At 35.8% G+C, this 27,547-nt stretch overlaps 1 protein-coding gene across 7 annotated transcripts in view; it reads left to right on the forward strand.

The window, feature by feature from the left end:
- LOC115879307 (insulin receptor substrate 1) overlaps positions 1-27,547 on the forward strand; it is a 205,095-nt gene that overhangs the window by 152,584 nt on the left and 24,964 nt on the right. For 3 of the 7 annotated variants that reach the window (XM_030896056.1, XM_030896060.1, XM_030896057.1), the window contains 2 exons: positions 11,061-11,123; positions 11,680-11,754. The exons of 2 other annotated variants lie outside the window; for them this stretch is intronic. In XM_030896056.1, coding sequence (XP_030751916.1) covers positions 11,061-11,123; positions 11,680-11,754 — 138 coding nt within the window. The remainder of the gene's footprint in view (positions 1-11,060; positions 11,124-11,679; positions 11,755-27,547) is intronic. 2 more of the 7 variants (XM_030896058.1, XM_030896061.1) reach the window with 1 other exon arrangement.

A 27,547-nucleotide genomic window follows, 5' to 3' on the forward strand; every position in this document is an offset into this window, starting at 1 on the left:
TGTTTTGTGTTGATCTAATGAATCTAATTCTTTTTTATCGCAATTTAATATTGTATATTATTATTTATCTGCATAATTAAAGTCCTTTGAAAAGGTAAATCAACATTCTATATTAGTATATTACCATATACAATTAAAAGGCCAGGGTTACAACTGTACTATTAAATGGACAGAATTGGATTGGAACAAAGAGCCCTTGGATTGGATTAGAACAAAGATATCTTGGCCCCCATATCTAGGCCTGCTAGGTCCTGTAATTTAACTCCTTTCAACTTTTTTATGGGGGAAATTAAAAGACCTTATCTATAAGGGAAGAACCATTGGGACGAGAGAAGAGTTGCAGAAGGCAACTAGGAAAGCTTTTGGACTTATTACTCTAGTTCGCCTAATAAATCGTTGTAACTATGTGCGGAAAAGATGTTTATTGGGTATTCAACAAGGAGGTGCTCAATTTGAACATCTTTGCTGATTTTCTTTAGAAAACTATATTTGCCACACAAAAAATACGTTTTTTTAGTCTTGTTCTTTGTTTATCGTATTGAGTTCAATTGTAATTACGAATACTAATATAGTATGTTAATTTACCTTTCCAAAAGTCTTTAATTATGCAGATAAATAATAATATTGAATATTAAATTGAGATAAAAAATAATTAGGAACATACGAGGACACATAGGTCAACACAAAATCAAGGCCCGCTTCGATATAAAGATAAAAAACCTAATATTTCTCTCATTCTTAGAAATAGATACCCCTAACTTTATATCGTTGAAAAGGGTTAAATGCCAGCATTTTTTTAAGTTCATAGCCAACTATGATTTCCATTTATAAAATTACATTTTTCATTATTTGTGACAAAAAGAGCATAAACTGACTACGCCACTGGATTGTGCTTAAAAAAGTGCCTTAAGTATGTTTTTAGAGAATTTTATTATTCCGCAAAATAAAAAAGTTATGAGCAATTTTCAAAATGGTAAAAAATTCAAAAATATCCCGTATCTCAGTTGGCAGTGAAAATATCAACAGGCGGTTTATGCCATTAAACGTGTCTCAGAAATCGAGCCCATGACATCTATATCGGTTTTGCTCTATCTAGTCAGGAAATAGGTTTTCTCTGTTAAAACAGACCAATTTCTACCACTCTGTACAACGAACTAGTGGAAAGAAAAGACATTCTAATAAATAACACAACACTGGAAATAGGAGAAGAATATATATATTTGGGACAACTAATACACATCTCGGGATCTTTACTACCAGAAATCAACAGAAGAATTAAGTTAGCATAGCGTACTTATGGAAGAAACTTAATCATATTAAAATCTAGAATGCCACTCTATCTAAAGAAGAAAACATTTGACCAGTGTGTACTACCAGTCATGACCTATGCATGCGAAACCTGGACACTTAAAACGGACATCACAAGGAAACTGCAGGTCGATACTGCAGTTTCTACTGCACGAAATATACTGGGAATAACCAAGAGAGATCGTAAAATAACAGAGTGGATACAACAAAAGACCCAGGTAATAGATCTCATCGATAGAATCAAATCCCTCAAGTGGCAATGGGCAGGATACTTGGCAAGAAGATCCGACAACAGATGATACCCACGAGAGGCCTAGAAAAAGACCGAAACTGAGATGGATATGATATTAGGAAATTAGCAACGATAACAAAGCCAACAATAGACAAGAATGGGCTCAACTACAAAAAGAGTACCTAAATATATGCGTGAGACTAAACCATAATTGGAAATGGTTAAATAAGCGGAAAATGATGATGATGATGAATGTTATGAAGTTTACAAAGTAAAAAAATACACACTTATGCTTAGTTATCATCAAATGTTTCAATTTAGCTTCGTTCATTTTTATCTAATTATTTAGCTTCATTTGTGTTATTTTGGTAATTATATATAACTATCTTCCTTTGTCCTTGTGTCAATAAAACATGTTTTGACTAAAATACTATAATATGTTTTAATTTAGTTTCCATACACTACTACGGGATGGTGATGTCTATTTTTGAGAGCGTCGTGTCGCCTATTCTTTTGCTCTCACTTTTTTTGCTCTCCCGGAATTTGAGTACAACAATCTGGCAACCCCTAGCTTCATCTCGTAAACTAGAAAAAACAATTTTTTTCATGCTGATCAAAATCCCACCATAACAGTTTAAAAATTCTGAAGATTATTAAAAAAAAGATCTCTCATTTTTATTTCCTTATACATCTATTTGAATCAACTTTCTTTTCTTAAAAACGACCCTGGATATTTTTATTACTAATTTTAGCCCGTCGACCAAGAAGAAAACATATCTGTATACTCCTCAAAGTTACGATATTATATATATTTAAATTAAAAAACGTCCAAAGAATATTAATTTAGAGAAAAAGAATATTCATTAAAAATTATAAGAAACACGATAAGCAAAGCTCACTCCCGCCCTCACATAACCTTGTACTTCCTCAGTCTCATTCCCATACCGTAGTTTTTAATATTTTTTTGCCAAATACGGTTCTGGGTTCTGAACTTTGCGTGAACTTTATGAATATCCATTTGCAACGCCTACTGGTCGTGCGAAAACCCTCCTTTTCCATTTCTAGAGGAAAATTCGCCCTTCTTGTTTTCACTCTACCATTCAACAAGTTTAATAAGATTTGGGGACCTTTTCGCAGTGGAATAACACTTTATATTGACATACCAGTCCAATCGTATTATTCGCGTTTTCAGAATAACAAATTTTTTGGATTTAATTAAATTCGTATACGCCGTCGTCAAATTAGAGATTTATGAAAAAAATACGATACGTGATGAAATTTAACGTCTCTCACAGAAAAAGCTTGCACGCTTTTTTTCGAAAAAATTAACTAGAAAGTGAGTTCTGTATAAATTTCAAATAGATCTCTAGTTCTTAAAAAAACAACTATGAAATTGAAGGATTTGAAGGATATGTTTGAAAAAGTGTAGGTTGAAATGTTGAAAAAGTATTAAATTAAGGGATTTGTTCTTTATCTTTTTTTATCTTTTATCTTTTTAACTTCCATAATCTCTCTTATGCGTTTATTAGTTATTTGTTCGAGTCTTGATTTGCCTGCTACTCCCCTCCAAAAATCCATCTCTGTAGCTTTCAGGATTCGTTTTGTTGTTTCCTTAATTGGCTACACTCACAGCTGTATGTGGTTATACTCTTGATGATGGTATTATTATATTAATGTTTTGTTCCTGCTGTTTATGCTCTGTATCACAGTATCCCATTTAATACCGTGATAACATTCCTCCCAAGTTGGTTTCGTTCTTTAATTGTTGTATCCAACAGTCCATCATTTGTGATTTCCATACCCAAATATTTGTATTTTGTACAGCACTTCATTTTCTTCCCTTCTTCCAGTATTAGTTCTCCTCCGATTCACATAATATTCTGTTTTGTTAGTATTGATCTCGAGTCTCCATTTCTGATATTCTTCTACAAGCTTAGGTGTCATATAATTTATGTCATCGTAATCTTGTGCTATGAGCACCTGATCGTCCGCGAAGCACAGTGTGTAGAGCATGTTATCCCCTATGGGTACACCCATATTTCTACGTTTTTGCTTCCAGCCTTTGAGAACTTGTTCGAGATAGATCTTGAACAGTGTTGGTGAAATACAGCACCCTTGTTTCAGATCTTTGGTTCCCATCTTTTTCTTCAATATCAAATCCTTAGTCCCACTCTGATGAGGATGTAAAGGAAACGTCGCATGCACCGTCGCTCCATAGCCTACCCACCAAATTTGGTCGCGATCAGACGACATCAACTTTTGACGTTTCTTACGTTAAAACTAACTGTCACAGTGACAAATGTCGTACACGGTCAAGTTGGCCTTGTTTCAATCTATCGACATACCAAATTTCATTTAAATCGGACGATTTTTTCTAAGCGTAGGCTGTCTTTACCACTTTTCCTCTCGCGTGGCGTATCGCGTGTCGTGTCACGGCATTGATTTTTTACTCCCAACGCGCGTAAAGAAGTTTCACTTGAAAAATCCTTTGATTTAAATCAAGTTGATTTAAACATTTACACCCTGGTGGCTAACTTTTCTTTTTGCCCCATCGTAAATCAAAACATAGCTACGCCAATGGTAAAAGTGGTGGATATTCTGTTGAAAAAATTAAATAGGTTGATTGATCGATAAACGATGTGGAAATGGTTAATTTGGCGCGAGATATTCCTGAAAGGGCGACTAATTGAAGACCGTGTGAATCGATACTCCGCCGTGAGAGTACGCGTCGCGGTCATCTAGGCGAGCGGCCACGCCACCTCGACGTAGCGTAAACTCGCCCGAATTTAGGGCACTCGGTTGTGGCCCAGACAGGATTATCGATCGCCCACGCTCCAAATTAAATATTTACGGAAACACAGCTAATTGGCGAGGAATGGAGACGTTGTAAGTGTTGGTGTGAAGTGTGAAGCGACACAATCAAAACAATACATTCGAGGTGAAGGCATCAGAAAAAAATCGAAAAGAACAATATAAACAAAAATATTTGAAATAAAGATGAGTAGGTTCGGATGGTACTATACGCGGAACTATATTGCTGACAATCAACTGGATGCAGCAAAATAAATCAGTATTGGAGAGTATTGGAATAAAGAGGGAATTGTAACTGCTGCTGAGTTGTATTTTTGCTATTACTTTTGCGGAACCGTAGTCTAGGGTTGCCAACATTCAAAATAAAAAATTAAGGACCAGAGGGTAAAAAAGAGGCACAGGCGAAACATTTTTTGAAACCTTCCCAAATGACTAGTATTTACCAAAAAATTATGCCAACGGTATGCCATTGATAGACTTTCTTCAACATTTTATACTCAAAACTTGTGGGAGTAGCAAAAGACACAGATTAATAATTTTTTAAAGCCTGGTGGTGATATGTTTTTTAGATTTTGAGTTTGGTATGTAAGAAAGAGGACTTCTTCAATGCGCGAGAGAAAAGAGGACAGTGAGATCAAAAAGAGGACTGTCCTCTGGTATAGAGGACGGTTGGCAACCCTACCGTAATCATATTCGAAATAATTTTTTATTACATAATTTGAAATTTGTGTCTAGTGTTGTTACCTATTGGTAAATTCAAGAAATTATGAAATACGTTATGATTATAGTTTTTTTCTGTAAAAAAGATGCCATCTTATTTCTTAAAACTATTATCTGGTAAATAACGAAGCATTTTGCTTCTAGTAACAACCAATCCCTGTGCGGCAGTTTTGATGGAAGATTGTAATTGTGCTTCGACTATCGTTTATTAGTATATAAAATTCCCATCTTCAAAATAAAAAAACTTTCAGTATCTAAAGTGGTTCTTAAGTTATGGCGTGTTATGTGTTAAAAAGTTGAGTGCATAAATTATAGCGATTACTGACGTTTTCTCGTTATAAGAAAAATGGACACCCTAACGATGTCCTTATAATTTCCATTTCAGATGCTCAGAAACATATCTAATGATTTTATCTTTTCAAAAAGAAAGTCTTTTAAAAATTAGCGGTTTGCGATTGTGATTTTACTTTACTTTATTTCTCTCACTCCGACTTAATAAGATCCCTATGCGATTTACTTCCACACATGTAAATACCGACCCAAAAGTAACAGTTGCCAGCACGGTATATTCTCCTTTAGCCTGTAGTCATAATCTACTCCTGGATATAAGCCTCTTCGAACCCTTTTTATGTCGTTCTGTTCAGGGCAGATTCCATCCAACTTCTCTGTTTCGCGCCATCTTTTCGTAGATCTTCCAATAATCCTTTTGTTTAACTTTGGTCGACAAGCCATATAATATTGTGTGTTCATAGTTCTGGAGGTTGATAGACTATATGTCCAGCCCATTGCCATTTGAGCTGTTCTTCTGAAAATGTCTGTAACAGACGTTCCTGTCCTGATTTTCTCGTTCCGAATTCTATCCCTTATAAGCTATAACCTCGAGCATGAATTTCTCTACTGTAGATTGTATGGGAGAGGGGAAAACTAACCATTCTTATAGACCTATTGTGTCCCCCTTTCTTGAGATTTAACTCATCATACAGTCTCAGAGCTTTGACAAAATCCAGTATCTTAGACGGTTTTACAGAGGTTAGTTCTCCATCTGCGATATCAGTCGTACCAAAGTTTATGGCACGAATGGTTGTCATCTCGGCACACTCAGTGATGAGGTGTTGTAGTGTTCCCCCATTTTTGCCACAGAATCTGCATTCGCCGTTGTTTCTTAGTTTCAATCTACTGAGGTGTTCATGGTTCATTGAGGAGACAGTGTTCTGTAAAAAATCCCGTAACAATCTGAAGATTTGTCTTACTTAAATCAAGGAAAATCATTCATTTTTCTCGGTCGTAAGTCTGCGAGTGTCAGACCGTTGCAGGATTCCCATCCTGGTTACGGCAAGTTACGGATGGAGTCTTCCAGGTTTTTGAATTCTACTTTAAGGTGTTAAAACCATAGTACTACGTGTATACAGGAATAATAATAATTTTTACAAATTTTCTGAATCCTGTCATAATTAAAAGGCGCGACAGGGCAGTGTTTTTGAACTTAAATACGTGTAGTGTATCCTCTTTCAGTTATTCGATACAATGTTGTGTCTACGTCCCATTGACTTTTTCCGCCCGTCCGTATCATTTAATACGATCATATATTCGCGCTCGCACACACACAGACGTATTTCACGTCGGCGGCGGTTGTTTGTAAATTCCACGGTAGACTTGCAGCGACGGCATTAATATGAAAATAACCGAATCTGCAACGACACGTACGTACAATTTTCCCAGTCCAGACGCTGAGCTGTGCGATACCGTTCGGGCGGCGCGGGGCGGCGTTGACGTCAGTCGGCACGTGGATAACACAGACACGGGTTTGCAGGGCCGGGCTGCGCCTAGGCGCCTATTCAAGCAGGATTTTCAGGCGTCCGATAACCGAAAATACGATTAGATTGTAGCTTGTATGGTGTATGGGAAGAAAGTTAATCACCGCAACCTTATAGATCTATTTTGACCCTTTTCTTGAATTATAACTCATCATACAGTGTCAAGGCTTTTTTTAGTAACAAGGGACCGTCCTCTGCAGGACTGCAGATGACTCTGAACACTGCGACCTGTGAGGCCTATTGTGTTTGTCCCCTTTCTATATCTGCACCCATTCTGCTATTCATGTACCCTGTACTAACTTATGCAGGTTCTTGATAGGATGGGAGCATAATTCCTCCGATTCTAGTCTAATTTTCCCAAATAAAAAGTGTCGCTTGCGATCCAGAGCCTCGCAGACATATTATGTGCTCCGCTGTTTCAGCATCTTTATCGCAGTCTGCAGCAAAGACTTCCTTGATACAGGTTGAGCTTGTTCAGGTAACACTTGACAGCCATGTGTCCTGTCAAGAGGCCTGTTGTCATCCGCACTATATTCCTGCTAGTGTTAGCAGTTCTTTTAGGGTTTTAGAGCTAGGTCCTTGGATAAAATCCTTGCTGTGCCTGTGCCCCTATCTGTTTCTCCAGTGGACATTCTGCTTTTCCCTGATCCAGAGTTTTAGTGCACTACGGGCCATACATTTGGGTATTCCCAGTACTGGCTCTGGGCCAAGAGAGGATGCCGATGATCCTTGCCTAGCTAGCTCATCGGCTTTTTCATTGCCTTGGATGCCGCTCTGGGCCGGCACCCAGAATAATTTAATTCTGTTCCTTCCAGCCAGAGCTCCCAATTAATCTATGCATTCCCAGACGAGTCTCGACGATACCTTTAATTACAACTCATTATACAGTATCAGAGCTACAGGGATTTGACAAAAGCCAGTATCTGAGACAGTTATACAGAGGTTAGGCACTACTCACACGGGGATACTCAAATCTCGAAAGGACTGGGATACTCGGCGACTTGGAAACGCGTTATATGTTATTATGTGGTGGCGCTCAGACGGAGAAACTCCAGTCGTGAAGACTTGATCGCGGCGCTACGCAGAGACTAGGAACCTCGGGACACACGCCGGTCGCTGAGTAGCCCAGTTGCTTAGCATTTTAGTATCCTCCTCTCCGTCGGCGTTGTGAGCGAACAAGCGTTTAATGTGAAGTTTGTGGGCGAAGTGGAAAAATTTCCTGTATTATTTAATTATAAACTGAAAGGCTTCTTCTGTTCCTTTAAGGATGTAATATTTTTTTTGATATAAGGATGTAAACAGTATTTTCTCACTATTTTTCTTCTGGGACGGTAATAATAATATTGAATAATTATATCATCATCACTACTGTAACTAAACATTGTAATTATTTTTGATATGAAACCCGCACAATTTGAGTCGTGACTGTCTGAGTATGACAGAGAACTAGGTATCCGTATCCCAGTTATCTAGTATCCGAGATTTGAGTATTCCCGTGTCTGTGAGTAATGCCTTAATTCTCTCTTTTATGGCACGAATGGTTGTCGTCTTGACGCACTCAGTGATAAAGTGTTCTGGTGTTTCCCCATTTTCGTCACAGAATCTGTGATCTGTGAATTCGTGGTTGTTTCTTAGCTTCAATCTACTGAGGTGTTGATTGCGGAGGCAGTGTCCTGTTAAAAACCCCTTAACAATCCGAAAATTGTGGTTACTTAAATCAATATCGTACGTTCTAATAATAAAATTTCCTCGAGTGTCTTAGACCGTTGGAGGGTTGGAGGATTCCCATTCCTGGTTACGGATGGAGTCTTCCAGGTTCATAAGTTCCGTTTTAAGTTGGTTTCCATTTGGGAAGCTGAACGGTTCTAGTTCAGTTAATGGAGTGTCTGCTCCTTTTCTAGCTAATTCGTTTCCTTTTTCATTACCTTGTACGCTGGCACCCAGAGCAGGAAGACTTTATCTTCTTTGTAAATTGTTCAGCTACTCTATGCATTCTTTAACCAACTTCAAATTGATGGTTATGAGTTGATCGCTCCTAAAGTTGCTTGACACAATTACGATATTCATTTTATTGACATACTGCTTGTGATTGGTTAAGAGTATTTGACAATTCCCAATCATTTTTTGTTTCCATTTCCATATCACTTTATTAATTTGTTACCCATTCTTTAAAATGTAAAATTTTATATAAGCTGGAAGAGAATATCCACTTCCTGATAGGAATAAATGTAGTAAATTTGTCAACAAAAAGAACGGTTAGATTACAGTTGTCAAAATATCCATTATCGTACGATAATTTAAATTTTTAACTTTCACGAACAGCGCTTAAAAAAATTTAGGTGAAAAGAAGCCCGAAAATGCCAATGATTAATCGGAGCTCCGTCGGATGGTCGTATCAACGTATAAAGCCGGAGTCTCATGCATCCGGAATCCGATGACACGACGATCCGACGGTGCTCCTATTGGTCGAAATATTTTGACACCAATTTTTATCCGATATTTTTAACTAAAAGTTAAACAAAATTTAACTTTATACGTCGTATAAAGTTAAATTTTGTTTAACTTTTGTACGGTATCGTGTGTTTTTTAACCTCACTTTTTTTGAAAACATTGGTTTTTAAAATCAAGTTTAGTGGGAAGTGGGCAATTTCGGGATATTTGGCGAGGAAGTTATTTTTATAAGTGTTTCTCCAATAATACATAGGAATGACAGGTCTAAATGTCAAAACTGTCATATTTCGGAACGAACTTTCGGATATATGTGACAGGCTTTTTTTATTTCACACGATAACTTCAAATTTCGGATGTCGTACCATCGAATTTCGGATGCATGAGACTCCGCCTTAACGGATGCATCAAATCCGTCTTTACATCGCAGTACAAAAGATAGTACAAAACGTATACGTATACTTACACAAACGTTACTATATTAGTACGTATAATAACGTACTAATAGAGTAACGTACACTCAATAGAATAAAACTCGAACAAATTTTGGGCATTCATCTATCGGGAATCTACAAAAATAGACTTACAAGGCGGGATATTTAAATTGAGATCATTTCTGTCTAGATTTGATACTATTTCTTCAGTCATTTTAGTAAAAATAGTATTTTTTTATAAATAAAATGAATTTAATAATTTAATCAATTCTTAATTCTATTTTCTTACTATCCTTTAATGAATCTCGAAGGAAATAATAAAGTTAATCTTCTGAACAACGAACTTGCAATAGCCTAAAGAAAAAAAACTTTACCAACACAACTTTTCCTCTTGGATAGAGGAATTTTCCTCTTTCGTTTCTTTGGATTTTTATTTCGTATATATTTTGTCTGTATTATCTATCGCATTAAGGGCTATGATTCGCCAGATTCGCTTTATTATCTGCTATTTATAGGAAAAACATATATTTTTTAAATCCTTTAAAAATGGTAGTTTAAAAAAAACTTCTTTTTCTTTGAAAATTCTTGTTCTTATATTTCTGAAAATTACCATATAGACGTGAGATCGAATTCTGAATAACTTTCTTCTTTGATACATTCTTTTGATACAAGAACTTTCCATACTTTATTCAAAGAAAAATACAGGCATATATTCTTTTTCATATTTATATTTTATGGATAGTGATGAGCAAAACTGGTATCGGCCTTGCGGTCTTGCACAAAATGCAAGACCAAGACTAGCGTTTGATCTGCAAGACCAAGCACACAAGACTCTTGCAGTCTTGCATTTTTTACGTTATATGATATCAAACAATACTTATTAGTTCAAAATTATTATTTTAATTTATTACGAATAGTGTTTTCCTTGAGGTTTTCATAAAATTTCAAAGTAAGAAATGCTGATTCAATAATAGCATTAACATAAAGATCAATATTACATATTGAGAAATGAAATAGCTGATAACTATTCTACAATTTAAAACTTTGCTAAGTGAGATATACCGATATATGTACCATGCGAATGAATATTTTATAATTTATAGTAACTAATTTATACGATGTCGACAATCATAATTACACAGATAAAAAAAAACAAAAGTTATCAAATCAACCATGCCTACCAACACATTAAATTAGAACACAACCACAAACCCCATGTGACATAATATTTTCTGTTTTAACAATGTCTTTCCTTAACCAAATAATTTAATAAACTATTTAATTAACTTCTAGATGGCACTACGTCCGAAAGTAACGTCACCTCTCCAGTAACCACCACTACCACTTCTACTACTGGTATGGTTTATTTTTTTATTACTTAGGTGTACATAGAGATGCTTCAGCAAGTTATTTTTTGGTTTAATGTTATTCGTTGCCATTACCGATATTGTTGCTGCTTCAAACGTTAATTCTTTCTATATTTCAAAACTCAATTAAATCAGATTAAGTAGCAATAATAATCTGTAATATTCATTGTTTGGTGTATACCTCATAATAATATTTCAACATTTTGAGCTATTCCATTACAGCTACTCATTATGTTGCTTGATAATTAATTTTACATCAACTTAATTTTTTTCATCCATTCTTTACTAACATTTTAACAAATACTAAGAAAATATGTATGTAATTTTGTTGTACATAAATTATGTAAAGAAATTCTTCGACAAAGGCTCAAAAGAAGGATAATGTTGCCTGTGGAGGTTAAACAAAGATACTCGAAACCGAGTTTCGGACCTGTTTTGATCTATACACTACGCGTATGTCTAGAATGCGAAACATAAAGCCTTTGTCGTGGAATGTATGTTATGAATGTGCCATTAATGTGATATATCTCGCATGGGGCTTACAGTGAGTGGTATGGCGATGAGCATTTACAACCATATCCTGCAGAGAGGCAGCAGTAAGAGACGCCATTCGATTTCAGGTTCGTAAACGTAGCAATAACGACTGAAAAAGGGATTAAATCTGATGTTTGGTTTAGATTTAATAAACAAAACACCTATCAATCTGAAATTGAAATAAGTAAAATATTTTGTCTACTTGGTAGCACAATAGATTTATTTAATTATATTAACATTTAGATTAAACATTAAACGTAAAGATTTTTTTTCAAAAAAACTAATGATTTATCAGAAATAACTATTAGTTAATATACGTATAATAGTTATTAATAACAAATAGTTATTTTTTTAATTAGTGACAATTAGACTGCGCAAATCATCTGATCTGCGCTTATCATCTTTAGCAAAATTGTCATGTATAAGATCCCCCATATGCGCTCAGTTCTTTAGCACAGATTGATTGTGCAGGCCAGTTTGGCTAGTTTTATTACTATGTATAGTTGTTTCTAACAGAACTTCTTCAATTATTAAATATTTTTAAAAACTGCTTCCAATTAAATCTCTTTAATTTTTCTAGTATATGAAGTGTTCATAAGCTTCGGATTTTTTTATTCCTGTCACAATAATCCTTATTTATTATTTTCCGTCTACTTGGCATGATTTTATACAATTCAGTAAGTTGGTATAAAAACTGTTTACTACAAATCGGCAAATTTTGATTCCAGTTAATAAATTAATAATAAACTGAAAATATCTAATCTACGGACCGAAAATATGTACAAATTGAAAAAAAAAACAAAAATATGAACGAGCATACATAGGTTCAGGCTTCGAAGTTTGCGCAGGATCTTCTCACATACGTGCCGATATACCTGCACAAATAAGATTTGCACAGGTGGCTTGAGCGATACAACTGCCACCTAAAATTTTTTCTATCGGTCTTACTTGTTCTAACAAAACGTATCAAAAAATTTTAATCTAGAGTGCCATGGCTGTATTAAAAACACTAATTTTTAATCAAGGAGCCTTGGAAAAATAGATTTGATCGTCTAATGTTTTTCTTATCTTGCCTTGGCCGATTAAAAGATGCCCATATCGTATTTTTAATCATATCTCAATTTTTCCAAATGGAACGAGGGTGGATCATTAGCATATTTGGAAAAAGAATTTTTTTACGAATAATTTGGTACCACACACTTGCTATTTCGAGTCAAATTGTCGTTATATTTATTGCCATGGCACTCTAATTTAAAATTTAAAATGCAATTTTTTTTAATCGAAAATGTCAAAAGTTGACATATGGTATGTAATTCTATTCAGAATGTCGTTTTCTATCAAATGAAGTAAAAAAATACCAAAGGTGTCATTTAAAAATCGAAATTTGTAGTCATTGTAGTAGTTTAGGCTTTCGCGGCCATCGTTTGAAGAATTTTGGTTTTTCGGGTTATTAGGCCGTCGTCGGTTAGAATTGCTTCCTAACGTTTCGCTAGCACGAGTGGCTAGCATCTTCAGAGGTGTGTTTGCTCCGATTGCTCACACTAGACTGATGCCTCCGCGTCGGCGTAGCGCGTATTTATGCGTCGGCGGAGGGGGCGTGGCTTGTTCGGGTGGTAGTTCTTCCGTAACTGGTCTACTTCTCTGTGCTGCTACTTTGGTCCTAGATATAGCTGGATGCCAGATTCTGTTAAGGTAGAAAGTTTCTTCCTTCCTGTTGAAATTATTTGGATGTTTGTGAATTTCAACAGCTTCCCTGACCAGACGAGGATGATATCCAGATGTTGTGGCAATGACTTGGGTGTCTTCGAATTGGATTTTGTGGTCACCATCTCTTAGAGCATGTTCTGCTACGGCTGACTTCTCTGTTTGCCCTAATCTGCAGTTTCTCTTGTGTTCCGTAAGTCTCGTTCCTACTGTTCCATAATTTTCTTCGTGAGAGGATTCATACATCTAGACGAGACTTAGCAAAGGTAGACAGGGAATTGATCGACCTATTTTATATCCTTACCGCCAACATGCAACCTGTAGACTGGGACAAGATTGACGGAATAACATACCAAAATATGCAAAATGAATTGGAAAGAACATCAGCTCGCCAGAAGATCAAATATGAAAAACTGCAACCAAAAACCAAGCCGGAATATAGGATATCTCTTGAACCTGCTCGAACCGTGGTGAATCTCACAGATAAGACCCTTACGACATCAGAAGTAACATTATTAGCGAAGGGAGGAAACTTTGCCATAACACCGAAAGTGGTTCCAGTGGAAGACATTATTGCCGGAACAGAAGCTGCCATACGTAACCTTCCTAACAGTATCGCAGACGAAATCCGATTTGAAACGGTCAACATATTGAGAACTGCTAAGGCTCCAAAAAGTAATCTGTCTAGGGAAGAACATCAGGCTCTAAAATCGCTGAATGCTGACAAGGACATTCTGGTCTTACCGGCAGACAAGGGGAATGCTACGGTAGTAATGAAGTCTGAGGATTATAGGTCCAAAATCGAGGATCTACTGGAGCCCCAGACTTATAAGTTACTGAAGAAGGATCCTACTGCCTTAATTGTCAGAAACACCAACAGACTCATCAAGGCCTCCTCACTCCCGGAACATCTGAAATCAAAATTAATTAACTCGGAAGCTCAACCACCACGCCTTTATGGACTACCAAAAATTCATAAAGCTAGTGTCCCACTTAGACCGATAGTGAGTGCTCCAGGATCGCCTACTTACAACTTAGCTAAATACTTGACTACGATCCTACAACCGAAAGTCGGCAACACAAACTCTTATGTGAAGGACTCAACGCATTTCGTCCAAAAGCTAAAAGATATAAAACTGGAACCATCTGACATCATGGTAAGCTTCGATGTGGTATCTCTATTCACGAGAGTACCCCTAGGCGAGTCAATGGATCTAATCAAGGAATCATTCCCACCTGACATCGCGGAGCTCTTCCGAGTGTGTCTGACTGGTAGCTATTTCTTATGGAACGGCAATTACTACGAACAAACAGAAGGTGTCGCAATGGGTAGCCCAATCAGCCCAATAATTGCTAATTTCTTTATGGAGAGATTTGAAGAAAAAGCGCTAGAGTCATCCGTTCTGAAGCCCGCTGTATGGTTTCGTTATGTGGACGATACATTTGTGGTTTGGAAACATGGACGTGACAGCCTAGATGACTTCCTTCATCACCTTAATTCGCAGAGCCCGAGCATAAAATTTACCATGGAAACCGAAGTAAACAACCAACTGGCCTTCCTCGATGTGCTTGTCAAGAGAAATGGCGACCTTTTGGATCACACCGTGTATCGAAAACCCACTCATACAGACCGGTACTTACACAAACTATCAAATCACCATCCAAGCCAAAAACAGGGGATTATCGGAACATTAGCAAATAGGGCAAGACGTATCTGTGCTAATGAACACATCCAAGAGGAACTAAGTCATTTAAATAAAGCCTTTCTTGCCAATGGCTATAATGACAGAGAAATAAAGGCGGCGCTGGCACCTAGGCAGAGGAGACCTGACGCCAATGAACAGGAAAACATCATTAATAAGGCCTTCCTTCCATATGTTTCCCAGGTCACCGATAGGATTGGTAAAGTTCTCAAGAAGCATAACATCAAAACCATATACAAACCTACCCGAAAAATAAGGGACTGCTTAAGACCAGCAAAAGACAAAAGAGAACCATTATCCTCTGCAGGGATCTACCGTATACCTTGTTCCTGCGGTAGCGTATATATTGGAATTACCAAACGCTCAGTAGAAACGAGACTTACGGAACACAAGAGAAACTGCAGATTAGGGTAAACAGAGAAGTCAGCCGTAGCAGAACATGCTCTAAGAGATGGTGACCACAAAATCCAATTCAAAGACACCCAAAGTCATTGCCACAACATCTGGATATCATCCTCGTCTGGTCAGAGAAGCTGTTGAAATTCACAAACATCCAAATAATTTCAACAGGAAGGAAGAAACGTTCTACCTTAACAGAATTTGGCATCCAGCTATATCTAGGACCAAAGTAGCAGCACAGAGAAGTAGACCAGTTACGGAAGAACTACCACCCAACAAGCCACGCCCCCTCCGCCGACGCATAAATACGCGCTACGCCGACGCGGAGGCATCAGTCTAGTGTGAGCAATCGGAGCAAACACACCTCTGAAGATGCTAGCCACTCGTGCTAGCGAAACGTTAGGAAGCAATTCTAACCGACGACGGCCTAATAACCCGAAAAACCAAAATTCTTTGTAGTCATTTCTGGTGAAACAGTAAGTGATCGAAAATAATTATTGAATAAGTGAATAAGTAATCAATCCTAATTTATGTCATATACTAACATACCAAATCTGTTTTTTTTTATTTGAAATCGTTTTTTTTTATTTGAAATTGGATACTGTAATGGAACCTTTGTTCTGTTTGTATCCCAAAAGTTAATAAATAAATATATAAAATGGAATCTAACAAAAATTATTTGTGACAAAAAAAATGCAATTGAATGTAAAATATTATAAATGTAAACGTAATATATTATATGTTTTAGAGGAAAAAAAAAATAATAATAGTATATTGACTTTTCACCTACTAGAAAAAATTGCAATAGTCGAAACGTTGCATATAAATATTTCAATAAACAATGGAAATTTGCCAAACGATTTTTATTCAGACTAGTACTTTGTCTCACAATATATTAAAGGAACTTTAACATAAACATCGGACACTTAAATTTTAGCGATTGATTATATTAATGTAACGAAGCTAATAACATACCGGGTGACAACTAGGGAAGAATTAGGAAGCGTGTTTGCAGTTATATGTAGTGTTGCACAAGAGTCTTGAAAAAGTCTTGCAAGACCAAGACTCTTGCAAGAAATTCAAGACAAGACTTTCAAAATTTTATGACTTTCAAGACTTTATTATGCAAGAAATTTCAAGAGTCTTGCAAGATTTCTTGAATTCAAGATTTCTTGAAAGTTAGAAATGATACATTTTTTTAAGTGATAATTAGGCCTTTGCACAAGTTATGCCGGGTTTATACAACATTTACATAGTCGTAATCACAAGCATAGTCATAATCATAAAAGTTAACTATCCACTTCTTATAAACCTGTTAACATCTACCAGGAACTTAGCCTTCAATTATGTTAAACAACTTCACTGATATAAAAATTATGATTATGAAAATGTTTTATAAATGCACATTAAAATTGCGTTGTGATTATGACGATGATTAAGACTGTGATTATGATTACGACTTATGCAAATGTTGTATAAACCCGGCATTAATATTGACCAGTGTCCATTTTTTTTCTATCATAGCCAGTGTTTTAGAGTTGAGAATGAAATAAAATAAAGTCGAGGCAACAAACCGTATATTGGTAATTGGTATTACATATACACAAAATTATATTGGTATAATGGTATTATAAAAAAAAACTAACGGTAGTTGAAACTAATGGTGGGTTTGTGGAGCACGCTATTTGCGCTATTTGCTACTACTTTTCTTGCACGAAATTGCTCCGCGAATAAAAAGTAGTATCAAATGCGAATATGCTGCACTATTATTATTATTATTAAATAGCGCAAATAGTTCACTCTAGCATGACCTTTCCGTACATCCTGTATCCAAACTTTTCCAACCAATCTTCCACAATAAAAAATAAAATAAATACCATAAAAAATAAAAGTAACAAACGGGTAACCAAAATAGAACATAATAAACTAACAAGAATTAACAACTAGAACTAAAAAATGAACTTATGGAAATTCATCCATCCAGGAATTCAAACAAATTAAACTTCTTACTGATTCTGAATTTAGCCGGTTTCTGTGTTCCCTTATTACCAGTGCTGCCTTTGAAAAGAGCCTTTCTGCGGGAACAAAAGTAGCCGGTGCAAAAAAAAATCATGAGCCATTTTTAACAACACTGGGAATATGGTACTATGGCTCTGCCACCATGCTAAAATATCTGTTTTTCACTCTTTGCATAGATAAATAATTTTGAAGTTCATTTTGAAAACCACTATCAGTATTGACATTAGATCTTCTTCTTCTTAAAGTGCCTATCCTCTTTGGATGTTGGCTATCACATTGATCCATATTACTTTGTTCACTGCCGTTCTGAACAAAGCTGTTGACGTCAATCTGGTCCATGTTCGTAGATTTCGCAGCCACGATATTCGTCTGCGTCCCGCTGATTTTCTGCCTTCTATTTTCCCCTGCAGTATGAGTTGGAGTAGGCGGTATTTCTCGTTCGGCATGATGTGTCCGAAGTATTCTAGTTGTCTTCGTTTGACATTTACCAGAAACTCCAACTCCTTGTTGATGCGATGTAGTACAGTCTCATTTGACACTCGATGCACCCACGAAATCCTAAGCATGCGCCGATAGCACCACATCTCAAATCCACACGCTTGCATGATGCGTCGGTAAGGGTCCACGCCTCTGCTCCATATAGAAGGGTTGAGAGCACGTAGCATCTCAGGATTCTGATTCTAGTGCGGACGTTGAGGGACAGGTTGCATAGTATATTTCGCATTTTGTTAAATGTCCCTCTCGCGATTTCGATTCGGTGTTTTATTTAGCGAGAGTGGTCCCAGTCTTTAGTCAGGGTGCAGCCCAGGTATGCAACTGTCTCGGCCGCTGGGAGAACGATGTTGTTAGCAGTGAACTGAAAGTTGTTGATGTAGTTGTTGCTAATGATCAACGTTTGAGTCTTCTTGCAGTTCATCTTCATTCCGTATCTACTGCATGTATTCGCCACACGATCTATAAGCCACACGATCTATAACCTTTGGAGCCTTGGATACCTTTAGCGGTATCGGCCAACAGAACGGTATCATCTGCGTATCTCAAATTGTTTACTATTTCTCCGTTTATTACCAGCCCATCCTCTCTGCCATCCAGTGCCTCTTTAAATCGATGTTCCGAGTACACATTGAATAGCAGAGGCGAATATACAGCCCTGTCGCACTCCCCTCCTTACACTAAACTCTTCTGAAGTTTCGTTCTCGATTCGTACCACGGCCTTTTGTTGATGATAAAGTTTTGCTATGATCTCTGTATCTCTATCGTCTATTGCTGATTCCCGTAAAATCGAGATAAGTTTGTCATGCTGGACTCTATCAAAGGCCTTTTCGAAGTCTATGAAGCACGCAAAGACATCTACATTGACGTCGCGTGCTAGTTGGATTAGGACTTGTATTGAAAACAGAGTACCTGGTGAGCAACAGAACCTGGTGCCCAATCCCTTTCTGAAGCCGAACTGAGTTTCACCTACGTTTTCATCGAGCTTTCTATATATACGTGTTTGGATGATATTAAGGAGGATTTTTAGGACGTGGCTCATCAGACTGATTATCCTGTGATCAGAGCATTCCGTCGCGTTTGCCTTCTTGAGAAGCGGTATAAATGTTGATAGCAGCCAGTCGTTTGGGATTGGACCACCTGAATAGGGTAGTCAGTAGTTGAACTTGTTCCGCATCCAACAGTTTAAGAACTTCTCCTTGTATCTGATCCGGTCCGGAACTCTTGTTGTTTTTCAGACGTTTGATAGCTGCTTCCACTTCTTCCTGTGTAATGGTGGGCCCTATATTGCTAGTTCCTGCAGTTATGTCGTCGCTATTTTCATTTCCGAAGAGCTCCTCCATGTACTGCCTCCATCTTAGAAATACAACTACCAAAAATACCTGAATGTTCGTCTTCAGACGTAACAAATATTAAATTAAAATCAATATCAAATTCATTAAGAGATGATGAAACGCTTGGTGTACTTAAATCTCTTGGTTTGCACATCGTAGGCTCAAAATAATTAATTTTTAGAATTTCTTCAAATTTACAATTCGTTTGCGGCCCGTTAAGATTTGTTTTGCTAAAATTAGCATCGTTGTTGTTCATTTTTCCATATTACATGTTGTATACGACTCTTTCTATAAAATAAAATATAGAAATATTATTACCTCTCTGTTAGAATGTAAAATTTTTCAAGACAAGAAATTTCAAGAGTCTTGCAAGACAAGACAAGACTTTGCCATTCAAGAAATCTGCAAGACAAGACTTTGAAAATTTCTTGTCTTGAATTTCAAGATATGACAAGAAATTGAGATTTTCAAGACAAGAATTCTTGTCTTGTGCAACACTAGTTATATGACAGCATCCACAGTGTTATTACTTGGTTCAAGTAAACTAGGACCGCGTCAATCCGCCTTTAACGAACTGAACGAACTTTCAACATTTTTTTTACTAACAGCGTGTTGATATTTGACTAATTATTTATTACTGGGCCAATTTATAGTCTTAACATTTCCAACTCTTAGCATATGACATAAATATCCTAAGAGTTCGCAATGTCAAATAATGTCCGCATTTATCACATTATGATAAATAGTGGTTTTTCTTAAAGACAGTGTAGAGATTAATTTTCTGAATATCAAATACTTTAACTATTTCTCATTAAGAGAATTTAGAACTATAGAAATAGTGGTATAGTTGAAACATCAACTTTAATCAAACATCAGATTTAATCCATTTTTCGTGCGTGTAGTCCATACTTTTTGTGCCCGAGTTGCCAAATGTATGCGTTGCCGAGTGTTGTACGATTATCCCATTGCTCCCGACACACCTCTAAGTCGATATGTATGTTTAGAATGGCCCTAATTAGACCTAGATATTTATAGAGAATGGACGATTTTGCATCTAATAATGCACAAACCGTTAAACTGACGTCTAATTTTGGCGAGACGTCCAGACGGTGGACCTTGGCGCCATTACGTAACAGTTAGTGCTGGCTGTCTAGGTTCGATATTATACTTAATAGAAATATCGATAATATAAAAATCGATTCCAAAAAAAATAATACTTCAAGTTTTTATCACAATTATTATATAACACGTAACTGATAAAGTTATACTGTACAATCGAAAAAGAAACGGCGTCAAAGACGGCTGAGAATGATAAACGACGATAATTTCGGTGAGGTCAATCTCTAGACGTCATTTACTAAAAATATAAACATAAAACTTTTCCAAATTAACACTAATTATCGACAGACTTACAAAGGATAGAACGTTTCCGGACACCCAAATCTATTAATAACCTTTAACTAATTTATGGTACAATTATAAACACAATAACTAATTAAATACAACAAACAATAACTCTATGTCCGATTTTCTAGCACCTTCCCCAATTACTCCAATTTGCTTATTGCAAAACTCTGTTCAAAACTGACTGACTTCTTCCATTCTGTATTATTCTTTTTGTTTCTAGAAAGGGATTTACACTACCCGTCCAAGAGATGGCGCGCCATTCGAATCTCCATCGATAATACAGAACACGCTTTAACGGTCGTTAGTTTCCCCAAAAAATGTCGCTACGCTCCTTGACACTATCTTGGACCAATTGCTTTGCCCCTGTCCACGTACTTCCATTTCTTTGTAAAATATTTTCTATTATTTTTTTTCCAGATGTCTTTTGATTGGCTCTATTTCTCTTGTTTTTAATCATATTTTGCATATTTTTTTCACTGGAATGACGTTGTTCATCCTTTGTAAGTCTCCCCATCAACGTAATTGTCGTTGTTCTATAAATTCTTGATTGATTGAATTTGTAAATTTTCTCTTATTGAAAAAAAATTATGTAATATATTTATACACTATATTTCGAGAACATCTTAAGGGAGAAATTATCGTCGCAGTTTCGATTTTCATGTCGATTTCGACTGTCAATGAGATTTAGAACCAGAGCTTAGTTCACACTTTTGGAATTGTTTACTTTTGGAAAAAAACAGTTCTTAAATTATTTTATTTTTATTATTTTTAATGATTGTTTTACTGTGGTTCATGAGTAGGCAAAAGTACTCTTCATATTCAATTTGTTCCTCAATTTATAATTTCATAATATTTTTGTCTACGATTCACTTTTTCTATTTTTTTTATTTACACAAAACTTCCTCAATACACCAACATTTGTGTTAACCTCCATATGTACCATTAGTAAATAGATGATTAATTAATCTTCTTTTTTAACCTCAGTTTAATCATCTACTGATTATGATTGTAGAGTGTTTAGTAGGGGAGTTAATCTCCTAACTTTCTTGAGTTATAACGAGTTATAACTCATCATACAGTCTTAGGGCTTTAACAAAAAGCAGCATCTGAGACAGTTCCATAGAGGCCAGCTCTCCGTTCTTGGTGTTCTGGTGTTTCTCCATTTTCCCCACAGAATCTGCATTCGCCGTTGTTTCTCAACTTCAGCCTACTGAGGTGTTTGTTGAGGGACAGTGTCCTGTTAGAAACCCCGTGACAATCCTGATTAGGATTAGCGAAACGTTCATCTAGGGTGTAAATAAAGGTTTCAAGGTATTGTGGTAGGATTTTTGATATTTTTTAAATAGTCAAAGTCACCTGTAAATACATGAATATTTTTTGTTTATATATCTATATATCGCGGGAGTATCGAGACAGCAGCTGTTTAACTTTTACAGTATTTTTGAACTATAATATCGATACGTCTTTTAGTTTCCTTTTATCGCGGGAGTATCGAGACAGCAGCTGTTTAACTTTTACAGTATTTTTGAACTATAATATCGATACGCCTTTTAGTTTCCTTTTGCCCTCTCTAGCGACCAGTTTTTGGCAAGTGTTTCGGTTTTGTAGGTCGTGGTGCAGCAGGACTGTACAAAACCACCGCAGTGCGCCCAAACTTTTTCCATACAAAACCGAACTTGCGGAGGATTAGCCAATATTTTATTATGCACCAATACATTTTTATAACCCGATTTGTGTCAAGATAACTTTCCAACTAATATGACATATACAGGGTGGCAATTTAAGATTTAGTCAGGAATATATCTTAGACAAAAAATACTATCACATATAGCTTGTGGCTCACCCCGCCTAAACCTTGTCCTCTCTTGAGGTATGTCACTCTTTCTTGAGGTATAACGAGTCTCATATACATTCTCGAGACTTTGACAAAAGCCAGTATTTGAGACGGCTTTAGAGAGGCTAGTTCTCCATCTCCGATATCAGTCGTACCAAGTACCAAAGTTTAAGACACGAATGATTATCGTCTCGGCGCACTCAGTGATATGGTGTTCTGGTGTTTTCCCCTTTTTTCCCACAGAATCTGCATTCGCCGTTGTTTCTTAGCTTCAATCTACCGAGGTATTCGTAGAGGAGACAGTGTCCTGTTAAAAACCAATTAACAATCCGAAGATTGTTCTTACAAGGAAAATCTTTGATTTTTCTCGGTCGTTTTTCAAAAAACTTTTTCGAGTGCCTTAGACCGTTGGAGGGTTCCCATTCCAGGTTACGGATGGAGTCTTCCAGGTTCTTGAGTTCCGCTTTAAATTGGTTTCCGCTTGGAAAACAGAACGGTTCTAGTCCAGTTAGTGGAGTGTTCGCTCATTTTCTAGCTAGATCGTCTGCTTTTTCATTGACTTCTAAACCTTCGTAAGCGGGAACCCAGAGTAGGAATACATTATTTTCTTTGCCTAATTTCTTCAGCTTCTTAAGACACTTCTAGACATTCTTTGACCCACTTGATTTGATGGTTACTGAGTTGATCCCTTTTAGTGCTACTTGACTATCGGATTTGAATATGAATCTAGCTTGTAATATAAATAAATGCAATAGTGTATTATGATGTATACAAGAACCTACTTTTTTGTATATTTAAAACTTAAATATACAAAAGTAAGTTCCTGTATACATTTAAAACTTAAGATTAATATGAAACTATTGAATAACCACATTTAGTTCATGGTATTTATAGGAATATCGTCATTAAAACTTCTAAATTCTAATCTATTTTTTGTCCTGCGTTCCATCAATGTTTGCAAATGTAACATTTGCAAAAGTATCTATTAATAAATTTCGTTTTGTTTAATTAGAACATCTTGAGGTTCATGTTTTGTTTATAAAGAATTTGTAACCCAAACTAGCAACTAAAATACAGAATCCAATCTTCAATTCTATTTTTTTTTTCTGTGTTCCATGAATGTTGACAAAATTTAAACTTTTCTTAAAAAACATTTAATTTGAATGGAAAAAAATGAATTACTTTATCAATATAGTGTGTTTCCTGTGTTCTGTGTCCTATGAAGACATCTATTAGATTTGAAAAAAGCTCAATTTTTAAGTATTTGAATTCTATAATTGAAACATTAGAAGTTGTAGATCTGTTTTGAATAGCAAAACGTCAAATAAGAGCACCGATGGGATTAGAATGGAAAATTTGTAGACACTTTTAATTTCATGAAATATGTATACACACAACGCGACCAAATCAAAATTCAAGGCAATGCGTAGAGTAAGGAAACAGATAGTTCGGCTATTTTATAATCTTTCGAATGATGTAACGAACAAATTTATCGAAATATATTTTTTTCGAAAATATAATCGAAAGTCTGGCTGCTCTGAAATTGTATTGGGTATATTCCATCGAAATGTTGGCACTTAACATTAAGTTCTAACTTTGACTTCTAGCATTCCTTACAATCATTTTTTTTGTATTTGCTTATAATTTCTGGGTTGTAATCAGTTTAAAATATTTTTTTTATAAAATATATATAAAACGACTTTTGTGCTAGTACTTCTACTTTAACTTGAATATAGTGATGACTGAAACTGGTCTTGATCTTGGCCTTGCACAAAAAGTAAAATCAAGGTTAGCATATGAACTTGTCTCGACGAAGCGACTGTACTGTATGCTAGAGACATAATTTTGATTTCTATCATCTTCAATTTAAGCAACTATAGAGGATACAACTTTTGCACTTCAAAACCATCTCTGCCCAACAGCCAAGAGACAATAATTATATGATTTTGGATGGAAGTGACATTACATAAATCATAAACACTATTCATAGGTCTACTGACTGGGACCAAAAACAAAGGCATAGTTTTAATGTGACAAATACGAAAAAATGTTAGAGTCTTCTTCAAAAGCGAATATCTCCAAAATAAATAAAGATGAGATGAACCAAAAAATAAACTATCGAGAAAAGATGCACCTAGATGATAAAGATTTTTTTTAACATAATCCCCAGGGTGTTCCAAACTTTCACCAAAATAAAAACATTTTGTGTTTCCTCGTATTGACAGTTGGGAACTTTCATTTTTAGTTTAGAAAAAGATACTAAAAAGTCAAATAATTTAGCTTTAAAATTCCTTAAAAGATCATCAAAATCAATGAACTAGGACTAGGACACAATAAGGTGACCGTTTTTCGTGCCGGTGAGTTTATATTGAAAAATAAAAATTTTCGTCCGACATATGTATATTCTAATAATTTGTTTCTTTAAGATTTTATTTGCATTAAATTATAAAAAATACTATTTATTTAGAGATTCTTTATGTAGAAAGTGCATGCAGTAAAAATCTATTAAGAAAATGCAAGACACAAGTCTTGCAGCAAGACCAAGGCCAATACTGGACCCTGCAAGACAATGGCCCGTATTTATAGTCGAGTCTCAAATCGGGATTTCGAGAGAGCGTCTGGGGCTCTTGAGACTGAGTGCCTTTTATAGTCGTTATTTCGTCGAGACTCCAGTCTCAAATTGCCGAGCTAGGGAATTTGTTTTTATCCACCAGAAATGATAAAAGGCCAAAGAAAAAATCGTTAAAATGCAGAGATTGCGAAATTAACCACAAATTTTTTAGCGAGATTTTGTCTATTTTTACTATTATTACAAATTTCTTATAAAATAATTAGTAATTAAATAACGGGGTATATGTTAGATTAGGTTAGGCACGATTGGTAGGTTTTTGCAAGCCTTCAATTACAAGATTTCCTGCATCCTGAATATATCTTTTTGGAACCCAAAGACGATTTTCTTCTTCCACATGTTCCAAAATATCCTCAAACTCTCCTAAGATATTTAAAATTGTTTATATTTTGCCATACAAAACGGCTCTATAAATATTCTGTTTACTACGGATTTCGATTTTCTATTTAACTGTCAAAAAAGATAGGTTAAGAAACTGTCCAAAATGACAGTCTCCAAAGTGTCACAAAACCAGTCAAACAGCGTCTTGAAAACTCGAAATCGCGATTTTGAACTATAAAAGGCAAATTGCATCTCGTGACTCGAGTCGCGTTTTGAGACTCGATTATAAATACGGCCCAAAGACAGACTTTATACCTGCAAGACCAAGACCAAGGGAGTCTTGGTATTGATCTTGCATTTTGCTCATCACTCTAGACTATTTATCATGTTATGTTTTTTTTTATAAAATATAAAAGCAATACCAACAATAAAAAATCTTTAATAAACAAATTTGTGATCTAGTTTGTGTGATGATATTCATAGATAAACAATTTCAACAAAAAAAATTTCCTTGTCAATCAAGACGTTGACTTCAAAAGAACTTCAGTACTTTTTTATTTATAAACATTTATTTAATTCTGTTTTTAGTATTTGTTCTTATAGCGGCAACATAGATACATTATATCTGTAAAAATTGTCTAGCTATAACGGTTCATAAGATAGACCCTTGTGACAGACGGACGGACATCGAAGTCTTAGTAATAGGGTTCCCGTTTTTACCCTTTGGGTACGGAACCCTAAAAAAAGGACGAGACCAGCTGGTACTGTATAAGCTGTGATCAAAATTAAAAGCTTAGAGAAAAATTAGCAAGTCGAAATTCAATCAAATCTTTAAATTGATTGCGTCACATTTCTCTACGAATAATATGGACCATTCAAAAGATTTAGAATCAGGTCTATTTTCATTCACTTGTTTTTATGGTATTCGGTTTCGCCGCATCCGAATGCTGATTTCATCAATCGAGTTGTATTTTTATCGGCGACATTCCGATCTGTTTACATCCAAAAGTCTGGACGATGTGGCATTTGGAACCTATCGTGTTTCGGGTTATCTATTACAGTCCATTCGGAGATAAATGGCGGATTTTTCTTTCTTAGGACTCTGACCGTATGTACAGGGTGGGCCAAATTGGACACTTTTAAAGTAAAACACCCTTTTCTATAGGAGATAGACATATATTGAGCTTACTTTTTATCACAAACATGATGGTAAAAACCGCACATCGATATCTGCTATCGTTACGGAGTTTTTCAATAATGTGCATTTTTAACAAATTGCTGTAACTCTTTTGCTATGGAAAATTTTTGTATTTTTATGATAACATTGCCGAAACACCTTTTTACATAGAATTTAGTGGTTTAAGTGTAATTTTTTTAAATTAATAATTTAAGAGTTACATATCAACAAAAAATGTGTTTTTTTACCTGTTTACAAACCCTAACATGCTTACCAACCCTAAGCAAGCGTCCATAAATATAGAAGTGTAACAGGGGAGTTTGCCTTGGCTTGCAGGAGCGTGGAGAAGCTGGCAATATATGAAATTTTAGGAATTATTTTCATTTTCAAACCAATCCTGCGTCTGATTTTTTTGTTCGTATGGTATAAATCCATGCTTGTCTGTTAGGAGCACACTGATATATACACACTACTCAGAAGCTGGTAAACGACTTCCAAATGCGAGCCATGTATTTCTATAGTTTAGGGTCTTGTGCACATTTATCGGAGCTTGACAACCATATGAAGGCGGCATAGAAAAATCATAGCATTGTTGAAATCGTACAATTAGTTTTTGAGGTATTGGTGTTTAAAAGTAAATAGCATTATTGACAACTATAAACCTTTCTCTTTGACAGAAATTGTCACAAAGAGATCTTGATTTTGAAAACCAGTAGCAATCGAGAGTATCATTCAGGCAAGAAATATTCCCGATTGCTACTGTTTTTCAAATTGCCAATCTGTATATGCTGTAAGTGTGTATGCTGTATAATATCCCTTTACTATATATTATACCTTATATCCCTGCCTTTTCTGTACGC

This window comes from Sitophilus oryzae, unplaced genomic scaffold, assembly GCF_002938485.1.
Source record: "Sitophilus oryzae breed Bouriz unplaced genomic scaffold, Soryzae_2.0 scaffold_1576_pilon_pilon, whole genome shotgun sequence".
NCBI classification, from domain to species: Eukaryota; Metazoa; Arthropoda; class Insecta; order Coleoptera; family Curculionidae; genus Sitophilus; species Sitophilus oryzae.